Source organism: Bombyx mori, chromosome 28 (assembly GCF_030269925.1).
Source record: "Bombyx mori chromosome 28, ASM3026992v2".
NCBI classification, from domain to species: Eukaryota; Metazoa; Arthropoda; class Insecta; order Lepidoptera; family Bombycidae; genus Bombyx; species Bombyx mori.
This window is the reverse complement of record NC_085134.1, coordinates 4,380,928-4,401,327: the sequence shown is the minus strand read 5'-3', so window position 1 is coordinate 4,401,327 and position 20,400 is coordinate 4,380,928. Positions and strand designations below refer to the sequence as shown.

At 35.9% G+C, this 20,400-nt stretch overlaps 1 protein-coding gene across 1 annotated transcript in view; it reads left to right on the top strand.

Annotated features, from left to right (window-relative positions):
• LOC101738369 (uncharacterized) overlaps window positions 1-13,069 on the top strand; it is a 58,164-nt gene extending 45,095 nt beyond the window's left edge. Inside the window, exons 4-8 of the mRNA XM_004933520.5 lie at window positions 2,541-2,642; window positions 5,135-5,243; window positions 5,934-6,080; window positions 10,757-10,891; window positions 11,655-13,069. Coding sequence (XP_004933577.1) covers window positions 2,541-2,642; window positions 5,135-5,243; window positions 5,934-6,080; window positions 10,757-10,891; window positions 11,655-11,788 — 627 coding nt within the window. The 3' untranslated portion in view covers window positions 11,789-13,069. The remainder of the gene's footprint in view (window positions 1-2,540; window positions 2,643-5,134; window positions 5,244-5,933; window positions 6,081-10,756; window positions 10,892-11,654) is intronic.
• Window positions 13,070-20,400: the final 7,331 nt, after the last annotated feature.

The window sequence follows — 20,400 nt, the reverse complement described above, 5'->3', positions numbered from 1 at the left end:
ATAGTGCTGGGAGATTAATGGGGAGTGTTTTCAGGAATTACTTGACACGATCATGTCATATCGTTCTTAGCATTACTCCCTATCGGAGCAGATTACGACCCAATTAACTGCAACCAATGCGCTCATCTACAGTGCGTCTCCAGAGATCTTGTTTGTTATCTTGTTGAAGTTGTCGTGGCTGAAAGGATAAGACGTCCGGTGCGTTCGTATGTAGCGATGTATCGGTGCTCGAATCTCGCTGGCAAGAACCAATCTTTCCAATGAAATACATATTTAAGAAATGTTCACGATCGACTTACACTGTGAAGGATTAACATCGTGTAATAAAAATAAAATCCGCAAAATTATAATTTGCGTAATCACTGGTGGTAGAACGTCTTGTGAGTCCACACGGGTAGGTACCACCACCCTGTCTATTTCAGCCGTGAAGCAATAATGCGTTTCGGTTTGAAGGTTAGGGCAGACATTGTAAATATACTGAGACTTTAGAACTCATATCTCAAGGTGAGTGGCGGCATTTACGTTGAAGATGGGCCCCGGTAATCACTTAACAACAGGTGGGTCGTGAGCTCGTCCACCCATTTAAGCCATAAAAAACCGTACCAACTGGCTTTTCAAATTAAATTACTTCCATGGTCACATATTTTTCTTCAAACGTTGTTTGTGGAGAGTATTCAGTGGTAAGAGGCACTTTTATGCCCACAAAAGCAATAAAATAATGTTCAAAACGCGAGAACAATTCTCAGTTGCATTGAAATATAATATTCGCTGCAAAAGCAGTCTTTACGGTGCTACCATCCGTGCTTGCCGAAAAATAATAATAATAATAATGTTTTTATTGCAAGTAACCATGACTCATATAAATTGTTAAGAAGACTTAGACCTACGTTAGTAGTTATATTTACATCACAATGAATTACTGTCGTAACATCCCATGGGAGATGGCACCACAGCGACCCACGTATACACAGTCCAGCCTGCTTGCGATCATGCTCAGGATACTGTTGGAGCTGGCCCTCACTCTGCTTACCAGAGATGCACACCTCTTACGAATGGTAGCGTAAAAACAATCTATGTGCGCGTCTGCAAACATCCCTGATGCGCTACAAAAGCGGGGCAGCACCACCAGCACCCTAAAAGGTCAACACATGGCCGAGATATTTAAATTTATAAACTCTTGTCAATGGCGTTCCGTTGAGTACTACGGGAGGTATCTTATCATGCGTCCTACCCCTGGTCTCAAAGACCATGATCTCCGACTTTTTACAGTTGTACACCAAGCCGTGTGATTTGGCGTATCCCTCTCACAAAGAAACAAGTTGCCTTAGGCCACAGATAGATACAATATAATGTACCACCAATAAAATTATCTATAATACAATAAATAAATCGAAACCAAAGAAAATCTTTGATCATAAAACCAAGCTTTGAAAACACACACAAAAGTTAGGTCGTAACTTTGCTAACTCGTAAATGACTTGAAAACTCGGGGGCGGAATGTTTGTTGTTCGGTATTGTTTTACATGAAAATTATAAAAAAACAAAACTTCTAAGCTCCGGAATATAAACTGCTTTTGATGTTTGTAAATTTTAACATTTCCACTTTTGTTTACTTCGCATTATAATCTACTTTTCATCAATACCAAAAAACGTCTCACGTGTTTAAGTATGACAGTGGTATTACGACACATTAAGCCTAAAGAAAACCAAAGCAAAATTGCATATTCAATTATTACTCATTTCTGGATTTCGCAGTCAATGTCTCTTGTTTCTTTTGGAAGCTATTACTATTTAAAATAGCGATTTCTATTAGCATTGATAGAACGAGATTTCTTTAAAAATTGATCTGAAATTATAGTCAAAGATAAATTAAGAAATCGAGACCACCTCTTCGAGGATTTCATGAAAAATGTAAGAGAATGCTTAGCGGTAATGTAAATTTAACAAATACTATCAAGTGCAAAAAATCTTCCAGATAAAACAGAGAAAAGGCCTGATTGTTAGAATTCTAACTTACAAAATTGACAGATCCAGTACAAAAGATTAAAAAATAATTTAAAAGAGATAAGCCCATATTTATGAAAAGTGTAGAACAATGTCTTCGTTGAAAACCCAACCACAATTGATTAGTTTCGAGACCTTTTGTAAGGAAACCTTCCCTTTGTTTTCCAATCAAACCCTAAAATCTCTTTTACAGAAATCAGACGTTGAATGAAAGAAACTTAAATTAATCATGGCTATTCTTTATGCCCATTTTAATTAAGATCTTTATCTTTTTATTTAATATACTATTTTAGCTTTAAGTGTTAAGAAATAGTGTGGTAAATAAGGTTATTTCCAATTTATTTAAATATAATGACTGATATCTAACCATCCGCTAAAGGATAACGCATCCTGTGTACTCGTATTAAGCGATGCAAGTATCGAGTTAAAATCTCAACGGTAGCTACGGTTTTGTTTTTTAAATGCTCGTATTTGGTCCAAATTTGTATTAGGGTATAACTTTAAAATTATCCATATTTATAATCATAAACTTTCAGGTTACTTGGATCAGAAGAAAAGACTACTCACTGCTCTCAGTGGGACTGGTCACCTACAGTGCTGATAACAGATTTTTTTCAGCACATGGAAGACATGTCAAGGTAAGCATCTCCTCGAAATCTTTCTTTGTTAATCTGACAAGGTCCATCAACATTTTCTGTGTAAATTTTCAAGTAGAGGTAAGCGATACGGCTACTAATTATTGAATACCCATGAAATTATGGTGGCCTTTCGATCAAGCTGACTAGAAATAAGGTATTTTTTTTTAAATGGAGGTAGCAATTGAATAAAACATTCATATTTGTATAAATAATTGAGAGTTTAGGGCTTCTTAATGTCAAACTATCTGGCGAGAATCAGTTCCAAAGTCATTTGGAGGATAATCTCAATTCAAAAATCTACTTTTTGGCGTTTAAAATATCATTTATCCCCCTTTTGAAACAGAGACCTAGAATTCGGGTTTTCGAGGAAGCTATTTTTGTGACGTTATTAGTCTTTAGGTTTCGGAGGGACTTTGTGAATGATCTATATTCCATATTATTATATTCTCGTATATTCCATAAAAACAATTTGGATATTCTTCAAATGTTACTGAATTTACCATCACTCGTTAGTGGAGTAGATCTTATCTCTTTTTACGATTAGATGCTATTTTCTCCTCAGACTCTACAAAATTCTGGAACGGTCTGATCTTATGTCATCTATAACGACAATTTGGATAATTTTTCAAATGTTACTGAATTTACCATCACTTGTTAGCGGAGTAGATCTTATCTCTTTTTACGATTAGATGCTATTTTCTCCTCAGAGTCTACTAAATTCTGGAACGATCTGGAATCTTAGGTCATCTTTTACTACCCTGACGTATTTTTTAAAACAAAGCCTACAAGTAATTACCAGAAATAACTGGAGTCCACAATTGCCGATACACGTCCTTACGGATCCATCGGATCCAATAACCTTTGCATTAGACGCCTATTTGGATTTATATATGGATTTATAAATTAAACTACTCATACGAATATTATAGAATTTGTGGACAAATTTATAGAACAGATTAAATACGAGCTTAAGCCGACAAAGCAAGCACAGCCGATAATAGATTTGTAGAATTTGTTTAAATCAATCCACCATCGAATTGGCTATTATCCAAACGAACGTTCAAACCAATAGCCAAATTGGTGTAGAACCTAATCCAGTTTCTATTCTATTTAATTGCGGCTCATTTGAAATGCGTTTCGGACTAATATGGCGCTTGCTGATAGACAATACGGTTCCGCATCTATAGATTATTCGAATAAAGCATTCATAGTTTAAAACTGCTGCATATTTATTGGTTTACATAAAATAGTTTAATAAAATAAAATAGTTTTTTACTGGTGGTAGGACCTCTTGTGAGTTCGCGCGGGTAGATACCACTACCCTGCCTAGTTTTGCCGTGAAGGAGTAATGCTTCTAGAACTTATAACATCTCAAGGTTTACGTTGTAGATGTCTATGGGCTCCAGTAACCACTTAACACCAGGTGGGCTGTGAGCTCGTCCACACATCTAAGCAATAAAAAAGTCACAATGACATGTTCATTTTTTATAAGTAAAGAGTTTATGAAACATCAAATTCTCTATGCTATCCAATTTCGAACAATACTATGTACACTGTCGTAGTCCACTAGGTGATGGTAATGGTAATATCTCAGCCTAATAGCGCTCTATGTATTGACTCATTTAATTATCTAATAAATAAATATGTAATTTTTTTCATGATTGTAGTGGCCTAAACCTTTTTTTTGGTCAACTACATTCCATTTTGGGTACCAGTTTGGGTACTAGGTTTTATTTCCTTTCACTTTTCCAGTCGGCTAACTTTTATGGGCTAAATTAAATTTAAATGTGCTGTATGGGCTGTTATAATCTGATAAGACTTTGGTTAGAGCTTACCACTAATTAGTATTGAAGCCGTGTGTAATAAATTGGAAAAGTATGGGACGAGAAAATAAATACTAAAAAATTCAAAAAATATTAAGAAATTCGTTCGCTCTGCTCCAATAGTTTAATTTCCAAGTTGGTATCGAATTTGCTTTGTTTTCTTTCATTTACTAATTAAGACGGGACTTACAGCTCTTAAATTGAAAATGAAAACTGTATTTGTTCTGACGTAAAATTTTAACGTTACAATAATACAGTTTCCAGTTTATGATTTGTTTCTGATAATATTACAAGGCCTATATTTAGTAAATTTTAGTCACAATTTATTGGTCTGTATATGTCTGTTATTCTTTCTGTCTGACACCCTTAACACAGGAGAAAGAGGTCCTACCTAGGTCATTATGTGGGGAACGTTAAGTTTTTATTACTTAATTAATCCTAATACTGATTGGTCAATATAAGTCCCCATTTTAGCTATTGTATAAAGACGACTTTACTCCTGCTGATGGTGAGTAGTTGCCCTCGTTCATAGACCATCAATAGTAGGGACAAAGCCAAACAAGATAATGTTTAGGCAAGTTTAGGCAAGCTGGTGTTAAACTATAAACTAAATCAAGCAGTTCCATTGATGTTGATGAGATGAAGACATTAATTGCACCTTTGTTTCAGGATTGGGCGTTACATATCAGATTCGCAACATCTGTAGACGGAGGATACTATGAATGTCAAGTGCCCACACATCCGCCTACAAGCATATTTTTCAAACTAGTTCTAGTTGGTGAGTTGAAACATTAAGATAAATTAACAGATTATGTCTTAGTATCTACTCTACCGGGAACTTTAACAGATTTTTTCGATAAAGTCCATGAATCCGTAAATTTACTTTTACTGAAGTAGGCTTTTACTGGTTATAGGAACCATCATTCTCCCCATTTCTGCCGTGAAGCCTTTTTGTCTTAAACAGTGGGTCTAGCTGCTAAATGCCGTTGGTACTACAATCTAAGCTCACAAAGCAATGGGTTCTAACATCAGATGACCTACGAATTCGTCTGCTCATTTTAGCTAGTCAAATATGAAATTTCTCAATTGAATTCAACTTGGTCCATGTCATTAAACAGAATTCTTATGTATATCGAGGAAATTATTATTATTATTAAAACCTTATCCCACAAAACCAAAAAGGTAGTTACATGTTAAAATATTGAACTTGAAACATTATTTTTGCTGCATATTTTTCAGAATTTCCTCTATGTATTTATTTTTAGCGAAAACATCGCCCAATATAGAGGTATATTGTATACATATATTATACATTTCGTTGTACTTACTTTTTGAATTTTTAATATAAATTGTATATGTAATAAATTGAGTTTTGATTTGCAAAAAAGTATACTCTCTTTCTTTTTCTTTCAACATATTGAAATATTCCGTTTTATTAACATATTGCTTTTTTTGAAATTGTCCGTAGCTGCCTATGCTGAAATAATTGGAGAATCAGAAAAGATAATTCACGAAGGTTCAATGCTGAGATTGGTTTGCGTCGTCAAGAGATCCACAGAGCCTCCGTCTTACGTCTTCTGGTATTTCGAGAATCGGATGATCAATTATGACTTGAGTAAGTTTCACGGGTTCTTTTTTATTGTCATTATCTGTAATTTTTTATATTGCCACCGAAAGAAAAGTTTCGACTAGCTTGATGACGATGATCACTATTGCTCAAAAGCATTAGCATTGACAAGTCCACAGTCATATCGTTGCTTACTATTGAGCACTTTTTAAAAGGCTTCTTCTATACTAATATTATAAAGAGGAAAGATTTGTTTGTTTGTTTGTTTCGAATAGGCTCCGAAACTACTGGACCGATTTGAAAAATTCTTTTTCCATTAGAAGCCGACATTGTCCCTGATGAACATAGGCTACTTTTTTTAATTTTATTTTTTTGGTTTCATGTGTGTTTTAATGTTTCCGAAGCGAAGCGAGGGCGGGTCGCTAGTTAAAGATAATCTTATAACGTTCTTAGTATTGCTTTAAAAGTATGAAAATAGTACAGAAACATCATAGAATATCACCACATTTATTTCCTTGAATGACGTAAAGAGCGACAAGGATTACGACAAGGATTACGCATTCTTTCAGTATTATTTCAGCGGACATAAATAGTATAACCTTTGACATTACCATGCTCAATATACGTTCTATTGTTGTTCTCAAAAAAAATTCCTTTTTTTTTATTGCTTAGATGTGTGGACGTGCTCACAGCCCACCTGGTGTTAAGTGGTTACTGGAGCCCATAGACATCTACAGCGTAAATGCGCCACACACCTTGAGATATAAGTTCTAAGATCTCAGTATAGTTACAACGGCTGCCCCACCCTTCAAACCGAAACGCATTACTGCTTCACGGCAGAAATAGGCGGGGCGGTGGTACCTACCCGTGCGGACTCACAAGAGGTCCTACCACCAGTAATTAATTAATTCGCAATAGAAAAACCTCTCAATTTCATTCATCAATAGTCACTCAATCATAACTTAGATGGATCGTGATTTGAAGTAGTCGGTTTCTGGTTAAGAAATTCTAAAAACGGTAGTTCGTATTTTACTAGTACTGTATTTACTGGAGGTAGGACGTCTTGTGAGTCCGCTCGTACCACCACTGTGCCTGTTTCTGTCGTGAAGCAGTAATGCGTTTCGGTTTGAAGGGTGGGGTAGCCGTTGTTCTGTAAAAACAGTGAATTTAGATCTCATGTCTCGAGATGAGTTGTGGCGCTTACGTTGTAGATGTCTTTGGACTCCGGTAGTCACTTAACACCAGCACCAGGTGAGCCGTGACCTCGTCTACCCATCTAAGCAATAAAAGACAAGAATAATTGTATAATGCAACATTTTGTTCCATCTGATTGATCGAGAAAACCGCATTGACACCCCTACATGTGGTGTAGAATTTAGTATTTACTAAACAAACTCGCAACCTGGATTTTATACCGTTTAGCTGTCGTATGCTCCGCGGCATCTAAGTCTAAAGATCCCTCGATAATACTGAGTTGCTATCTGCAATGCTAACAGCTTAATCTCCTTTTACCAAATTTCTACAAATACTTCCAAAGCTCTAACATCTAAGAGGTTCATTTATAAGAACAGTCTGCATAGTTTTGCTACCTTTGGAGGATTCTCCACTCAATAATAGCATTCCATCGGGACCTAATACAATATCTAATATAACCTCAGATTGAAATAAACGTAAGCGCTTGTTGGACCATTGTACAAGTATATTTACGCAGCCGTCTTGTTCTCAACTCCAACTAAACAAGTCTATTTCAATTTGAATGTAAACACAACAATCTTCTTATAATTGAATTACATTTCTATTGCCTTTATTTATTGTTGTGATTCCCGAGATACAGCTGTAATAGGAAACAATAGATGTGGATCCTAGTAGGTATTTCGCTTCATTTATTTGTCGACTAGACGTGGCGTGCGGTTTTTTGCGCTTTAAAATTTAAATTCAGAAATAATGAATAGCTATGCCTTTTTCGGGATCAAGAGTTGGTTCTGTCACTTTCTGGTCCAAACTACCAGTCAATTTGTAAATCACTGGGTACTTTGTTTATTATAATTTATATGTAGTATTTGTGGATACGCACCGTTACATGTTGCTTAGTTGAGCGAAAGAGCTAAAGACTAAAATCTTTGAAAGCGAAGTGATATCTGTGATGCGACAATCTCAGTCACTAGTTTACATTAATGTTTCCCTCGGCTTTTTAAAGTGCCATTTTTAGGGTACTGCTGTTTGTTTATTTGAGGATTTAAAAAATCGACGTTTAATTAGGTACGTTAGACGTGGGGTAATTGATTTGATGATCTTATAGTCCGATCATAAGAGATAGTCATTTTATCGGGTCAGAGATGACCGAACTTTTCGGCCGACGCCGGTTTTGATCCAATGGAGTAGCTTAAAAGCTCTGGTGTCGTAGTTCTTTTATCTGAAACCAGAATGTGGTTTATTTAGCGATAGGGTATTTTAGTTGGTGCAACTCTGACATACCAACCAAACATCCAACGTAAAGGCGAAACTCCTGAGAATTCCTCTTTTCTTGATCCAAAAAATGATGTATTGATTTTACCACGTAGCGTTTGATTCTCAAAAGTGTCAAGGCTTCTACGAGAAGCATGACTCAGGCACTGTTGACATAGTCAAAAGATTTGCCACGGGCAACCATATAACCTGCAGAAAGACGAGAGAGAAAGCAAGCAAAAATGGTTTTTAATGCGTTAAATATAAACCAACAACATACAATGGCAAAAATAAAGGGAAGTTGGTATCAGACATTCCTCCCCCTAAGGTTAGGCGGAACCTTTCAAGAATTCGTCCCGGGCTCAGCCGTTATAAACGGGAACTCTTGTTAAACAGAAGAAAAAAATGCTACGAACTTTTATTTGAAACATTTTTTCGCAGAGCAGATCCGCGAATGTTATTTTTTATTGAGGCCCTGTATTTTACGTTTCCTTCGTTCATTCCCTTTGGCTATTTTCGGAACAAAGGTTTTCCAGTGTTTATAAGATAACTGAATGCTGAGTTTAAAGATAACGGTTTTGTTTTGATTCTATTACTCATTAAAAATCCGTCCTATTGGCGACGTGTGATTTTATAATAGGTTAATGCAAATAAATAATATATTTATATATGTGTGTGTGTGTTTGTATGTATATATATTGCTTTGTATCTTGTAATATGTATATATTATTATATGTAATGTTTACTGTATGCACTAGGCTTGTGTTCCTAATTATTCTTTCCTTCTGCGGGCCTACTGGAAGAGATTTCAACATGAAATAAGTAGTGCTCTTGTACTCTGTATCTTTATTGCCATGTTTCTTCTTCTAACAGCAGTGTGTACAAAATATATTAAATAAAATAAATATAAAAATAAACGTTTTCAATTTTACCGAAGTTAAACAAGATTATAAGCTCACTTAAATGTAACTAGCTATCGCCTATAGACATCAAGATAAGGGCTAAACTATCTGCGAAGATGGACTCGAGATATACAATATCCACGGCTGCTTTATTTTCTGAATCAGAAATCCAACTTTTCAACCCAAAATTGAACTCATCACTTTGGTATTTCCCCAGTACTTTACTATTTATATATCCTTTTTGAAATAAGGATTAAAATAATTATCAGCGTTGTGCAGATGTGTACATTGTTGTTGTACTTTTTCAAGTCACTCATAACATGATATAATACAACTGCAAATATCTGAGGGCCGAATATCTGTACCCAGATATTGATCAATCAAAATGATTATGAATATCCGGCCACAGTCAACTATTGCGTTGCGTACCATACTTTCTTCTTTCACTAGAGTTAGTATGAGACTTATGGCCGATCGTTAAACTAAAATGGAAATCAAACTGCAAACTTGGACCATTTTAATTTTTTGACCGACTCAATGGTGCAGCATTTAGCGGCCCTGCCTGTTGCACCAGGATCGTGGATTCGATTCCCACACCGGGCAAACATTCATGATCTAAACAGGTTTGTTTGCTGTTTATCTGGGTGTTTATTATCTATACATACTTAAACGCATATAAGTTTGTATGTCAGTCTCTGGTACTAACAACACACGGAAACCTAATTTAGTGACGGTGTGTCTTGTATAGATACGTGCTCTCAAACACTCTTCTTCTTCTTCTTCTTCTTCTTTGTAGTCGTGACTGCGTAGGGATTTGGCATGTGTTTTAGTGCCACCCGCCTGTCTGACATCAATTCTCTTTAGATTATATCACCCTTTATTAATTCCACAAATAATATTGTATGATAGTATATGATATATACTAATAGTCACACACCACCCACAAACCACAGGAATGTTCTTCCAAAAATTATTCTCGTCATTTTTTGTCAGTACTCAAAACACCGATCTATAGATTAGCACTAGTCACAACTTTCCGACAACCTATCTTAAAATGAAAATAGGATTGATCTTGATCTTCCTATTCGTTTTGGATGATACGACTAGACCAGAGGTAAAAACTAATGCAGATTTAAAAAAAAAAACGAAGCCCGATTAATGCAACTATATAAATTAGTTTAAATACTGAGCGTGTGTCCTTCTTGCTTCTTTATGCCCTACAGCCGGACTTTTTAGCTTAGATGTGGTCGCCCAAAGTGGATGTCATTTATGTACCCAAAATGGATGGTGGATAATATCTAGTGCCAAAAAGAGTTCCGAAAACAACTTCAGGTCATCTTTGAAATGTAGATCACTTATTAAAAAACCTTCTTATAGACGGAGTAAGTGTCCATAATGGCCGGCAAACCAGTGAACTCGTAATCGGAAAAGCCGAGCCGCGACACGCTGGAAACTACACGTGTGTTCCGGCTAATGCTAAGGCCACCTCGGTGACAGTTCACGTCGTACAAAGTAAGTCAATTTTGTGTATAAGATATCACGTCTACGATGAAGGAATCGTATTGTGTAATAATAGTCAAACCTTGAAAGAGAGTCCTCAGCCATTGGCATCGCTCTTGTCCATGAGCAATTATGACCATTTATGAGCAGGCAGGGGGTGATATATACTTATGCCTAAAATGAAAATAATAAAGAAAATCTTACAAGGAATATGTATTGAGATTTTAAGTTATTGCATAGCTTTTATCGCGGGCTTTGAGCGCGGCGAATCAAGAAATTCCGTAACGAAAATAAAATCCAACACCCCTCACTCCGTCTACTATGTAGCTCGCGTTCAACACATTCCCACGTTGCGCTTGTGTAGTATTTGTGAATAAGCGCGCGGCGTGACGTCGCACTGCATGCGCTTCATGAAAAGTCTGCCCATCTCCCTCTCGCGCGATCTAGCTTATGAGTGTGAAGGGGACAGTTAATGTTTTGATTTGGTTAATGTTTATAAATATAGCGTGATCTTATGTTATTATTGTTTTAATATTAAATTATTATTGTCTAATTATAATTGCATAAGTTGATAAAAAATGCTATGCAATAGCTTTACCCCGGCAGTCCCCGAGTGCCACACGTGTTTTTTTTTTCTCAAACTGCGAAGATACGTGTATTTCTGATTCACTTTTCTAGACGGTTATATCATATCAGTCATCAGATGGATTGCTTAATGCAAATTTGATTGCGAGGTTATTCAAGTTTATATTCTAAAGGATGTTGTTGTTCTCAGGCGAAACTCCAGCGGCGATGCAACACGGTAACAATTCATCAGCTTCTCTGGCAAATGTATACAACCTAACGAAGCTACTCATAAACATTTTTTATTTAAGTATAATCCTTCATAGTCATTTGGATATCGGATAATACAATGTTATATTGTTGCATATCGATATATTTAATATATTTTATGTAGTTTAAGTGTATGTTTTTGAAGCTGAACATTTTCGAAATGACCTTGTAATAATTTCTGAATATTTGGAAACCTTTAGCAATTTTAATGAAAATGGACATGTACATGTAAAATTATGGATCCAAAGGGTTACTGGGTTGTTTGAAATGTGTAAGGTCAACATAAATATTAATGTTAGCGTTCGCCCCACGATCGCAATTCACTTATTAATTACACTTCAAGATTTAGCTTCATTTTCTGTATTAATATTCCTACCTGTTTTGTTATGGACAGTTTTTGAGAAAAGAAAAAAAAATCGATAACTTCGTAAATTTTCATAATATTCAAGCTCATCAATCGGTTGACAAACAGACGAAAAAATGGTGCTTCATTATTTTATATTTGTCAACAGTTGTATATAGATACAATTGACTACAACAAGAACTCTAATAGATCAACATAATAGATTGAATTGATCTCAAATTTCATCTGAATTAATTGCTACACAGTTTATCAAAGTTCATGAATATGATGTTACGAAATGTTGTATAGCCATAAAAAAATTTTTCCTCCATCCTCACATCGTCTTTTCACATTAAAAGTGTACAATTTCCTAAAATATTCGAAATTGAGTTAATATGCGGAATCATTTGGTATCACCAGTATTTTTCTCATAAATACTGTCAATAGAGCGTTGTTTAGTTTTTTTTTTACCTATATATTGACTACCATTAACTAAATTAATACATAATTTTATCTTACTTTAAAAGACAGTTACTGGTAAAAAATAAAAAATGAATGTTGCAAAGATGATTAATATTAAAAATATCACCTTTAAAACACTCTCCTGTAAACTTAGTAAGTTTTGAGATTATACAGTTTTAATGCGAGAAGACGATATATCCGAATAACACTTGAATTACGGTCGGAGTCAGTATCCTTGTTTTGTGTCGTCTGTTTGCAAGATCGATAATTTTAGCACAGTATAGTTGAAGGCGGAATTTCGAAAATTTCGTAACGAAATAAAATTCAAGAATCAACTAGAATATCTAATTAAATTTTATTTAGAAATACTATAATTTATGGTTTACTTGACAAAAAAAAATAAACTATAATGTATACCAATCGAGTACAATAATGTTAAAAACTATGTAAATAAAAACATGTGTAATATTTTAAAACCTAATTAATTAATCATAAGAAATGTAACTATAACTCATTTTGAACCTAGGAATAAAAGTAATTTTTGAATGTAACGTGCCAAGTTAATTTGTTTTAATATCTCATCTCCCTAGACCCTTCTTATTAAGATTTATAATAAAAGGTACTGCTGAAAGAATATATTAAGACTACACAGGTAATTATGGTATAGTGCTAAATTAATATACTCAAGACCGCATAGATTATTATAGGACCCAAAGACTTATTTGTACACCGAGTGAAATTATTTCCAAAAAAATGATTTTATCTGGTGAGACCATTGTTGTTAAACTGTTTTTAACAGGTATAAACAGTCTTCAGATCTGCCAGTGCAAGCTTCTATAATGGCTTAGCTTGTACCACAATATTTACATAGCTTGCAATCCTCGTTGGCTGAAATAAGTTGCACGGCGTACCAAGAGATGCGACAGTGCCTGTGTTCAAATCTAACAGGCTGATACCAATTTTTTTTTCTATTGCTTAGATCGTTGGACGAGCTCACAGCCCACCTAGTGTTAAGTGGTTACTCGAGCCCATAGACATCTACAACGTAAATGCGCCACCCACCTTGAGATATAAGTTCTAAGGTCTCAGAATAGTTACAACGGCTGCCCCACCCTTCAAGCCGAAACGCATTACTGCTTCACGGCAGAAATAGGCGGGGTGGTGGTACCTACCCGTGCGGACTCATAAGAGGTCCTACCACCAGTGATTACGCAAATTATAATTTTGCGGGTCTGATTTTTATTACACGATGTTATTCCTGCACCGTGAAAATCAATCGTGAACATTTGTTTACTACGTATTTCATCAGAAAAATTGGTACTCGCCGGGGGGATTTGAACACCGGTGCATCGCTGTATACGAATGCACCCGGAGTCTTATCCTTTAGGCCACGACGACGATTCCAATGAAACATTCGTAATACGCTCACATTACTTCTAAAATTTCCAAATGCATGCAAATTTATTAACTTGCACAAGTGCTTGTGGGTTCATTGTCAGCCTGCAAGGATAAGTACCTAATCATTCCTGTTTTTGCCACTAAATTGTTTGGTTTTAAAAGACAGTTCAATAATGAGAAAGAAGGATTGGTTCTCACGTCTCAAGGTGGGTGCTGGGAATCACGTCTCTGAGCTTGCTCAATCTTATACCTTTAAACGAGCAATTCTTGTATATTAATATATATATAATCTGAATCTCGGAAACGGCTCCAACGATTTTCATAAAATTTAGTATACAGGGGATTTCGGGGGCGATAAATCGATCTAGCTACGATTTATTTTCAGAAAATGTTGTTTTATTCGTGTTTTCAATAATCAACTCTTACCGACATCTATTGGCGAATAACAATACTACTTTTCTTAATTGAAGGCAACTAACCGCTTTAAAGACACAACAAGATATTTAAAAAAACTGGTCATCATCTAGTAATCTATAATATCATCCACTTTTAATAAAAATATAATAAAATCTACTTACTATGGTTTGATTTTCTTCTTCACTTTTCGGTTTCCAGAAACAGCGTCCGATCTGCTTTGTGGAAAGTACTCTTTAAATACTACATATAGTATTTACGCTTAATTCCTTACGACATTTTTCTCAAACTACGTCCTACAATTTAGATTGGCCAATTTAGAAACCGGGAACATAGATATCCGAGCGTATTTCCTGTAACTTCCAGAAGTCGGTTACGTGTGCACAAAATACTACTTCGACTAAGCCCCTCTACACGCGATTTACTTCAAAGGGCTTAACAAACAAAAGTACCCAATAAATTCCCTTCAAACAACCCCGAGCTCACTGGAACCTCAATATTTTTCCTTCACGAGTAATTAATCAAAAGAACTGACTTCCGTTTCAGTGTGTCTGCTGTGGGCAGCTTTAATTTGGGTTTACTTTTTGTGTCATCGGGAGTTGTGGGCAATTTTGTTTGGGCTAGTGAAAATTTTCGGCCAGCTCTAGTGAAATATTTAGTTAATATGATTTTTTTCAGTATCAAACTATACGCCGCATTTGCAATTATCAAGAGCGAGAGCTCATGGCCCACCTGATTTTACGACTAACTGATTTTAAGTATTAGATTTTAAGTGTTGAGGGTAAGTACCACCTCCCTGCATATTTCTGCAACAGTTCTGAAGCAGTAATGAGTTTCGGTTTGAAGAGTAGGGCAGCCGTTGTAACTATACTGAGATCTTAGAACTTATATCTCAAGTTGGGTGGCGCATTTACGTTGTAAATGTCTATGGGCTCCAGTAACCACTTAACACCAGGTGGGCTGTGAGCTCGTCCACCCATCTAGGCAATAAAAAATAAAAAAAAGTGTTTACCAAAGTTTGCGGATATGACAACTGCTTCGCGATAGAAACAGGAAAGTTTGTCATAGCTCAGCCCTCCAAATCATCCCACAACCAGAAATACAGTAGTGTAATATGAGATTTAAGCAGTCATGTCCCCTTATTGGTCCAGTGGCTAGCAAAGTCGACTACTGTACTACGAATACAATTCCCGGTCGATATATAGTATGTGCTTGTAGTCTAATCCTAGCTTGGCCGTTGAGTGAGAAATTTCATTTTATCACTGTTGTATTACCACCTTCTTCTCTTTCCTTAAATCTGTATTAAGATTAGTCTTTGGATTATCAAGCTTCATGTGACAACCTTACTACACTTGTTCATTTGGACCAAAATGTATCCACGTAATAAACATGTGTTTCTAAATAATTCATTACATTTTTTTCTTGAAAACTCCACATGATGTAATTAATTAAGGGAGCTTGCAGCTTCGCAGTTCCTGAGTGTGTTTGCGCCAGACATTTTTAATGTGTCCATGGCTTTTGTCTCGCTCGCTCTACGGGGTCTGGTATTAATATGACGTGTCATGACGATGTCTCGTGGAGTGCGAATTGTTAATGGAGTCACCGGCGTGTTACATCAAGAGAAAGCATGTAGTAGAATATAGATAAAAAAAAAACATTTTTATGTTTATTTTTGCAATAAAAAAAAGTTCATTAATTGCATATGTAAACAACATAAAGTATTAGAAAAGTTAAAAAAAAAACAAAACAAAGATATGGAATCTATTAAGATTTTTTTGAGATATCAATGAGTCGTAAATTTGACGGTATTTTGAGTATAAATTCAAGATTACCCTGTACTTTCATTCAGAAAACTTGAGATATATGTTTTTTTTTGAAATTACCACAGTATAAAAACGAAAACGAAGAATATATTTCCAATTTGATTAGGGAAATGGATCTTGAAATCAGGATTGAACTGGTTTTTCGGGTGTAGTTTTTGTAAAAATAACCTCTATATAGGTTCGAATAGCACTCTTTTTCATAGTGACTCGACCTCTAAACTACCATTAATGAATTTTATACTAAAAACGTCCCCTTAATTTTTTTTTAGATCGTGACCCAATACTATGTCTCTTATGCCCAAAAAAATAGCATGGTCATATATGTGATTTTATTAACATTAAGAATACACTATGAGAAAATTATTTTAAAATATATTTTACGAAATTTTAAGCAGCTTAGCGACTCCACTGTTTCCGGCCGTCTGCCCCAGACAGCTTCAATGTGGCTTTGGCTTTTGTCTCATATGTACCGTACAGATATACTCAACTCGACATGACGTCATAACACTCTTGTGTAGGGCCTGTCATGAAATTATATTTTGATATGTAATTGGGACCAAATTGGAGTTTAACGCTTGCAATTGTAGTAAATTAATCTGAAAACTGAACACATTTAATAGGCGCTGGTGGTAGGATCTTTTGTGAGTCCGCACGGGTAGGTACCACCACCCCGTATTTTTTGTCCCATGAAGCAGTACTGCGTTTCGGTTTGGAGGGTGGGGCAGCCGCTGTAACTATACTTGAGACCTTAGAACTTATATCTCAAGGTAGGTGGCGCATTTACATTGTAGATGTCTATGGACTCCAGTAACCATTTAACACCAGGTGGGCTGTAAGCTGGTCCAACCATCTAAGCAATAAAAAAATATGGCGCAATGTATCTTTATTGGTTTGACTGGCGTTATGTTTCAAACTATTTGTGTAAAAATAGGTTTTTCACTTCACAAAGCAGCTTGCGCCATGCCGCATAAGAACTGACATGAATTTTACAGGCAGCTACCACTTTGTGTTTTATCTCTATAAATATCCATTGCAACATGCCATTGACTTTTCTTGCTTCTTGTTTTGGGTGTTTTTTACTTCATTATTTTTTTATTTAAGATATTTTTTAAGAATATAAAATTTTGATTTTTGCTGACAAGAAAATCTTCGGAGACCACGCCACGCCATTGCGACCTTTCACCTTAGATATTCAATCCTTATTCTAGTTAAAGGAAATTTCTCGTAAATATATGCAACAGTAGAGCATCTATCTTAACGGCATATTACAAATGCTACACGGGCAGTGAGTACGTTAAGATAAATACGGATTTATCACTGTCTCTCCTGTTGGAAGAAGATAGGCAGTTTACTACAACTGAAGTACCAGAGCTTACCGTTCTAGAAAGAATTACGAGGGTATTTTCTAATGCTTGATAGAATCTGGTTGGTACAAACAGTCTCAATGAGTAATCTGTAATCATTATTCCACTCCATCTCTATCTGTTATAACTTTCTCATTCAAGAAATTTTGTTAGAAATTTGGACTTTTAAACTTTTAATTACTCGTGTAATCCAAGTCTCTGAAGTTCCTATTCATACTGAACCAACTTCGTAACAAACTGAAATTTAAAACAAAACACAATTGGATGTGCTTTAAAAACATTTACGCAGAGTTTGTACCAGGGTTTGTGGGAGAGCCTTTTCACGCTCACATTTTGAAAAATGAACAATCAAAAAAAAAAAAAAAAAATTAAGAAAGAAGATTGAGACATTCATATGCTTAAAGTCGCAATCAATGCCTTTGAAATTGTGGTAATCAATTCTCCAAGAACTCCACATCACAAGGCAGCTCTCCACAATTTAACAAGATTGAACACTCGGCTTTTTCGGACATATCATGCGGTTTCCAAGGCATAGTCTGGAAAAGCTTCTCATTCTTGGTAAAGTGGAGGGAAAACGAGCCAAAGGCAGAACACCAACAAAATGGTCGGATACTCTAATGAGGACAGTTGGAGGCAGCATCCAACAAGCGGTTGTAGTTTTACTTCGCAGGGTGTTAGAACTGAATGATAGTTCACAAAAGATTTATAAAGTTTTTTTGTACTTTTGTCACAATAATAGTCAACACCACAAGAAGAATCTAGAATACACAGAAGGAGTATAAGTTTAACGAGAAAGCACAGGACAAAGCTGAAGTTAGATTAAAAATTACAGCGAAGCGAAAGCAGCGTTATTTAAAGTCATATACGTCGCGCGTGTCCGTAGTTGCGAGCCAACTGAACGGCCGGCAGCGGAGCCGCTCCATCGGGCCGCGGGCGCCGAGGATGCGTAGCCGCCACTATGTATATATAAAATTTAACTTTTTGTCCGGAAATATTATTATTATTTAATTTAACCTAAAATATATTAAACACTAAATACAACAACATTATATAATAAAATTATACAAAATATATACACGCCACACGGTCAACTTCGCAGCGGACCTATCTTCAAGCAAAAACTATAGACGTGTCGTCGCGATCCTCAGTAATGAAGGAAAGACGAAGGAGAGAGAAAGTTGTAATGGTAAGTATCATATGCTAGCTACCATTCTAGCTAGAAGTACGATCTTTTTTTATTGCTTAGATGGGTGGACGACCTCACGGCCCACTGGTGTTAAGTGGTTACCGGAGCCCATAGACATCTACAACGTAAATGCGCCATCCACTTTGAGATATAAGTTCTAAGATCTTAGTATAGTTACAACGGCTGCCCCACTCCTCAAACCGAAGCGCATTACTGCTTCACGGCAGAAATAGGCAGGGTGGTGGTACCGACTCACGTGGACTCACAAGAGGTCCTACCAGTACACGATACAGCTGCATGGGCTATACCAGCATTAATTTTGTTCTATGGGCTTCTTCTTAATACAAGTGGAGCCTTATGTTCATCCTGGTATAAAAAAATACACTACCAACACAGTTGTTGGAATGTCTTCATTGCTAACCCTTGCCCGAGAATCAAAAATGAATAATTTATTTATTGATATACTAATATTATAAAGCTGAAGAGTTTGTTTGTTTGAACGCGCCAATCTCGGAACTACTGGTCCGATTTGAAAATTTATTTCAGTGTTAGATAGCTCATTTATTGAGGAAGGCTATATATAGACTATATAACATCACGCTAAGACCAATACAAGCGGAGCACCAACAAAGAATTGTTTTTTTTTTCCTTTTGAGAGCTTCAGCTGTATGCGCTGCAGAAACGGTTAAAGTTTCGCTAAAATAATGTATGACAGAATTGTTCCCCTTTAATAGATCTAAAAAAAAGTCCGTGACAGCATATCTCTATATGTTAAGGTTGGCTCACTATGAAGTTTTTTATGCTAACCAAATTTGTTCTAAAATAAAGCATTATTTGTGAACTATTCCACGCAGACGAAGTCGCGGGAAAAAGCTAGTATAATATTATAGTAAATATAAATGTTTTTATTCAACGCAACGGAGGTTTCTTTTTTCAATTCATCACCATATTATCTTGATACTTTTTGTTGCGATCAAAGTATTTTAATGGACGAAGAAACCAGGTTTCAAACGGAAAGCGTCGTGTCAGCCACAGGCGAACAAATGTCCAGCTTTTCAAGACCCTTAAGCGATCCACTTCCGGGAAACGGAGTTTATATTAAAATTATTTTTTGTTCATCGTACATTTAATTTAAAAGTTATTATTTTTAAATCAATTCAACTGGGAATGAAAAAATAAACGAAAGAATACTTCCAAAGTTTTTATTTTTGTTTTGTAGCTAATGGACAGACGAACTTTGGCCAACCTGGGCCCCGAAGCCAATTTATGAGTTCGAAGTTTCAATATACACTTATCGGTATTTCTGACTTTATAACGGTATATAATACATACAGTAGGTAGTGGTAGGACCTCTTGTGAGTCCGCACGGGTAGGTACCACCACCCTGCCTATTTCTGCCAAGAAGCAATAATGCGTTTCGGTTTGAAGGGTAGGGCAGCCGTTGTAACTATACTGAGACCTTAGAGCTCATCTCAAGGTGGGTGGCCCATTTACTTTGTAGATGTCTATGGGCTCCAGTAACCACTTAACACCAGGTGGGCTGAGAGCTCGTCCACCCACCTCGCAATAAAAAAAAAACCATCAGTTCTATCACTCTTATCTACATATATTGATTATTTTTTATCAACATAGAGATTCTATCTAGGGACGCACCAGATTCTAATGTTTTATTAAAAGTACTGATGAAAAAGATGTGT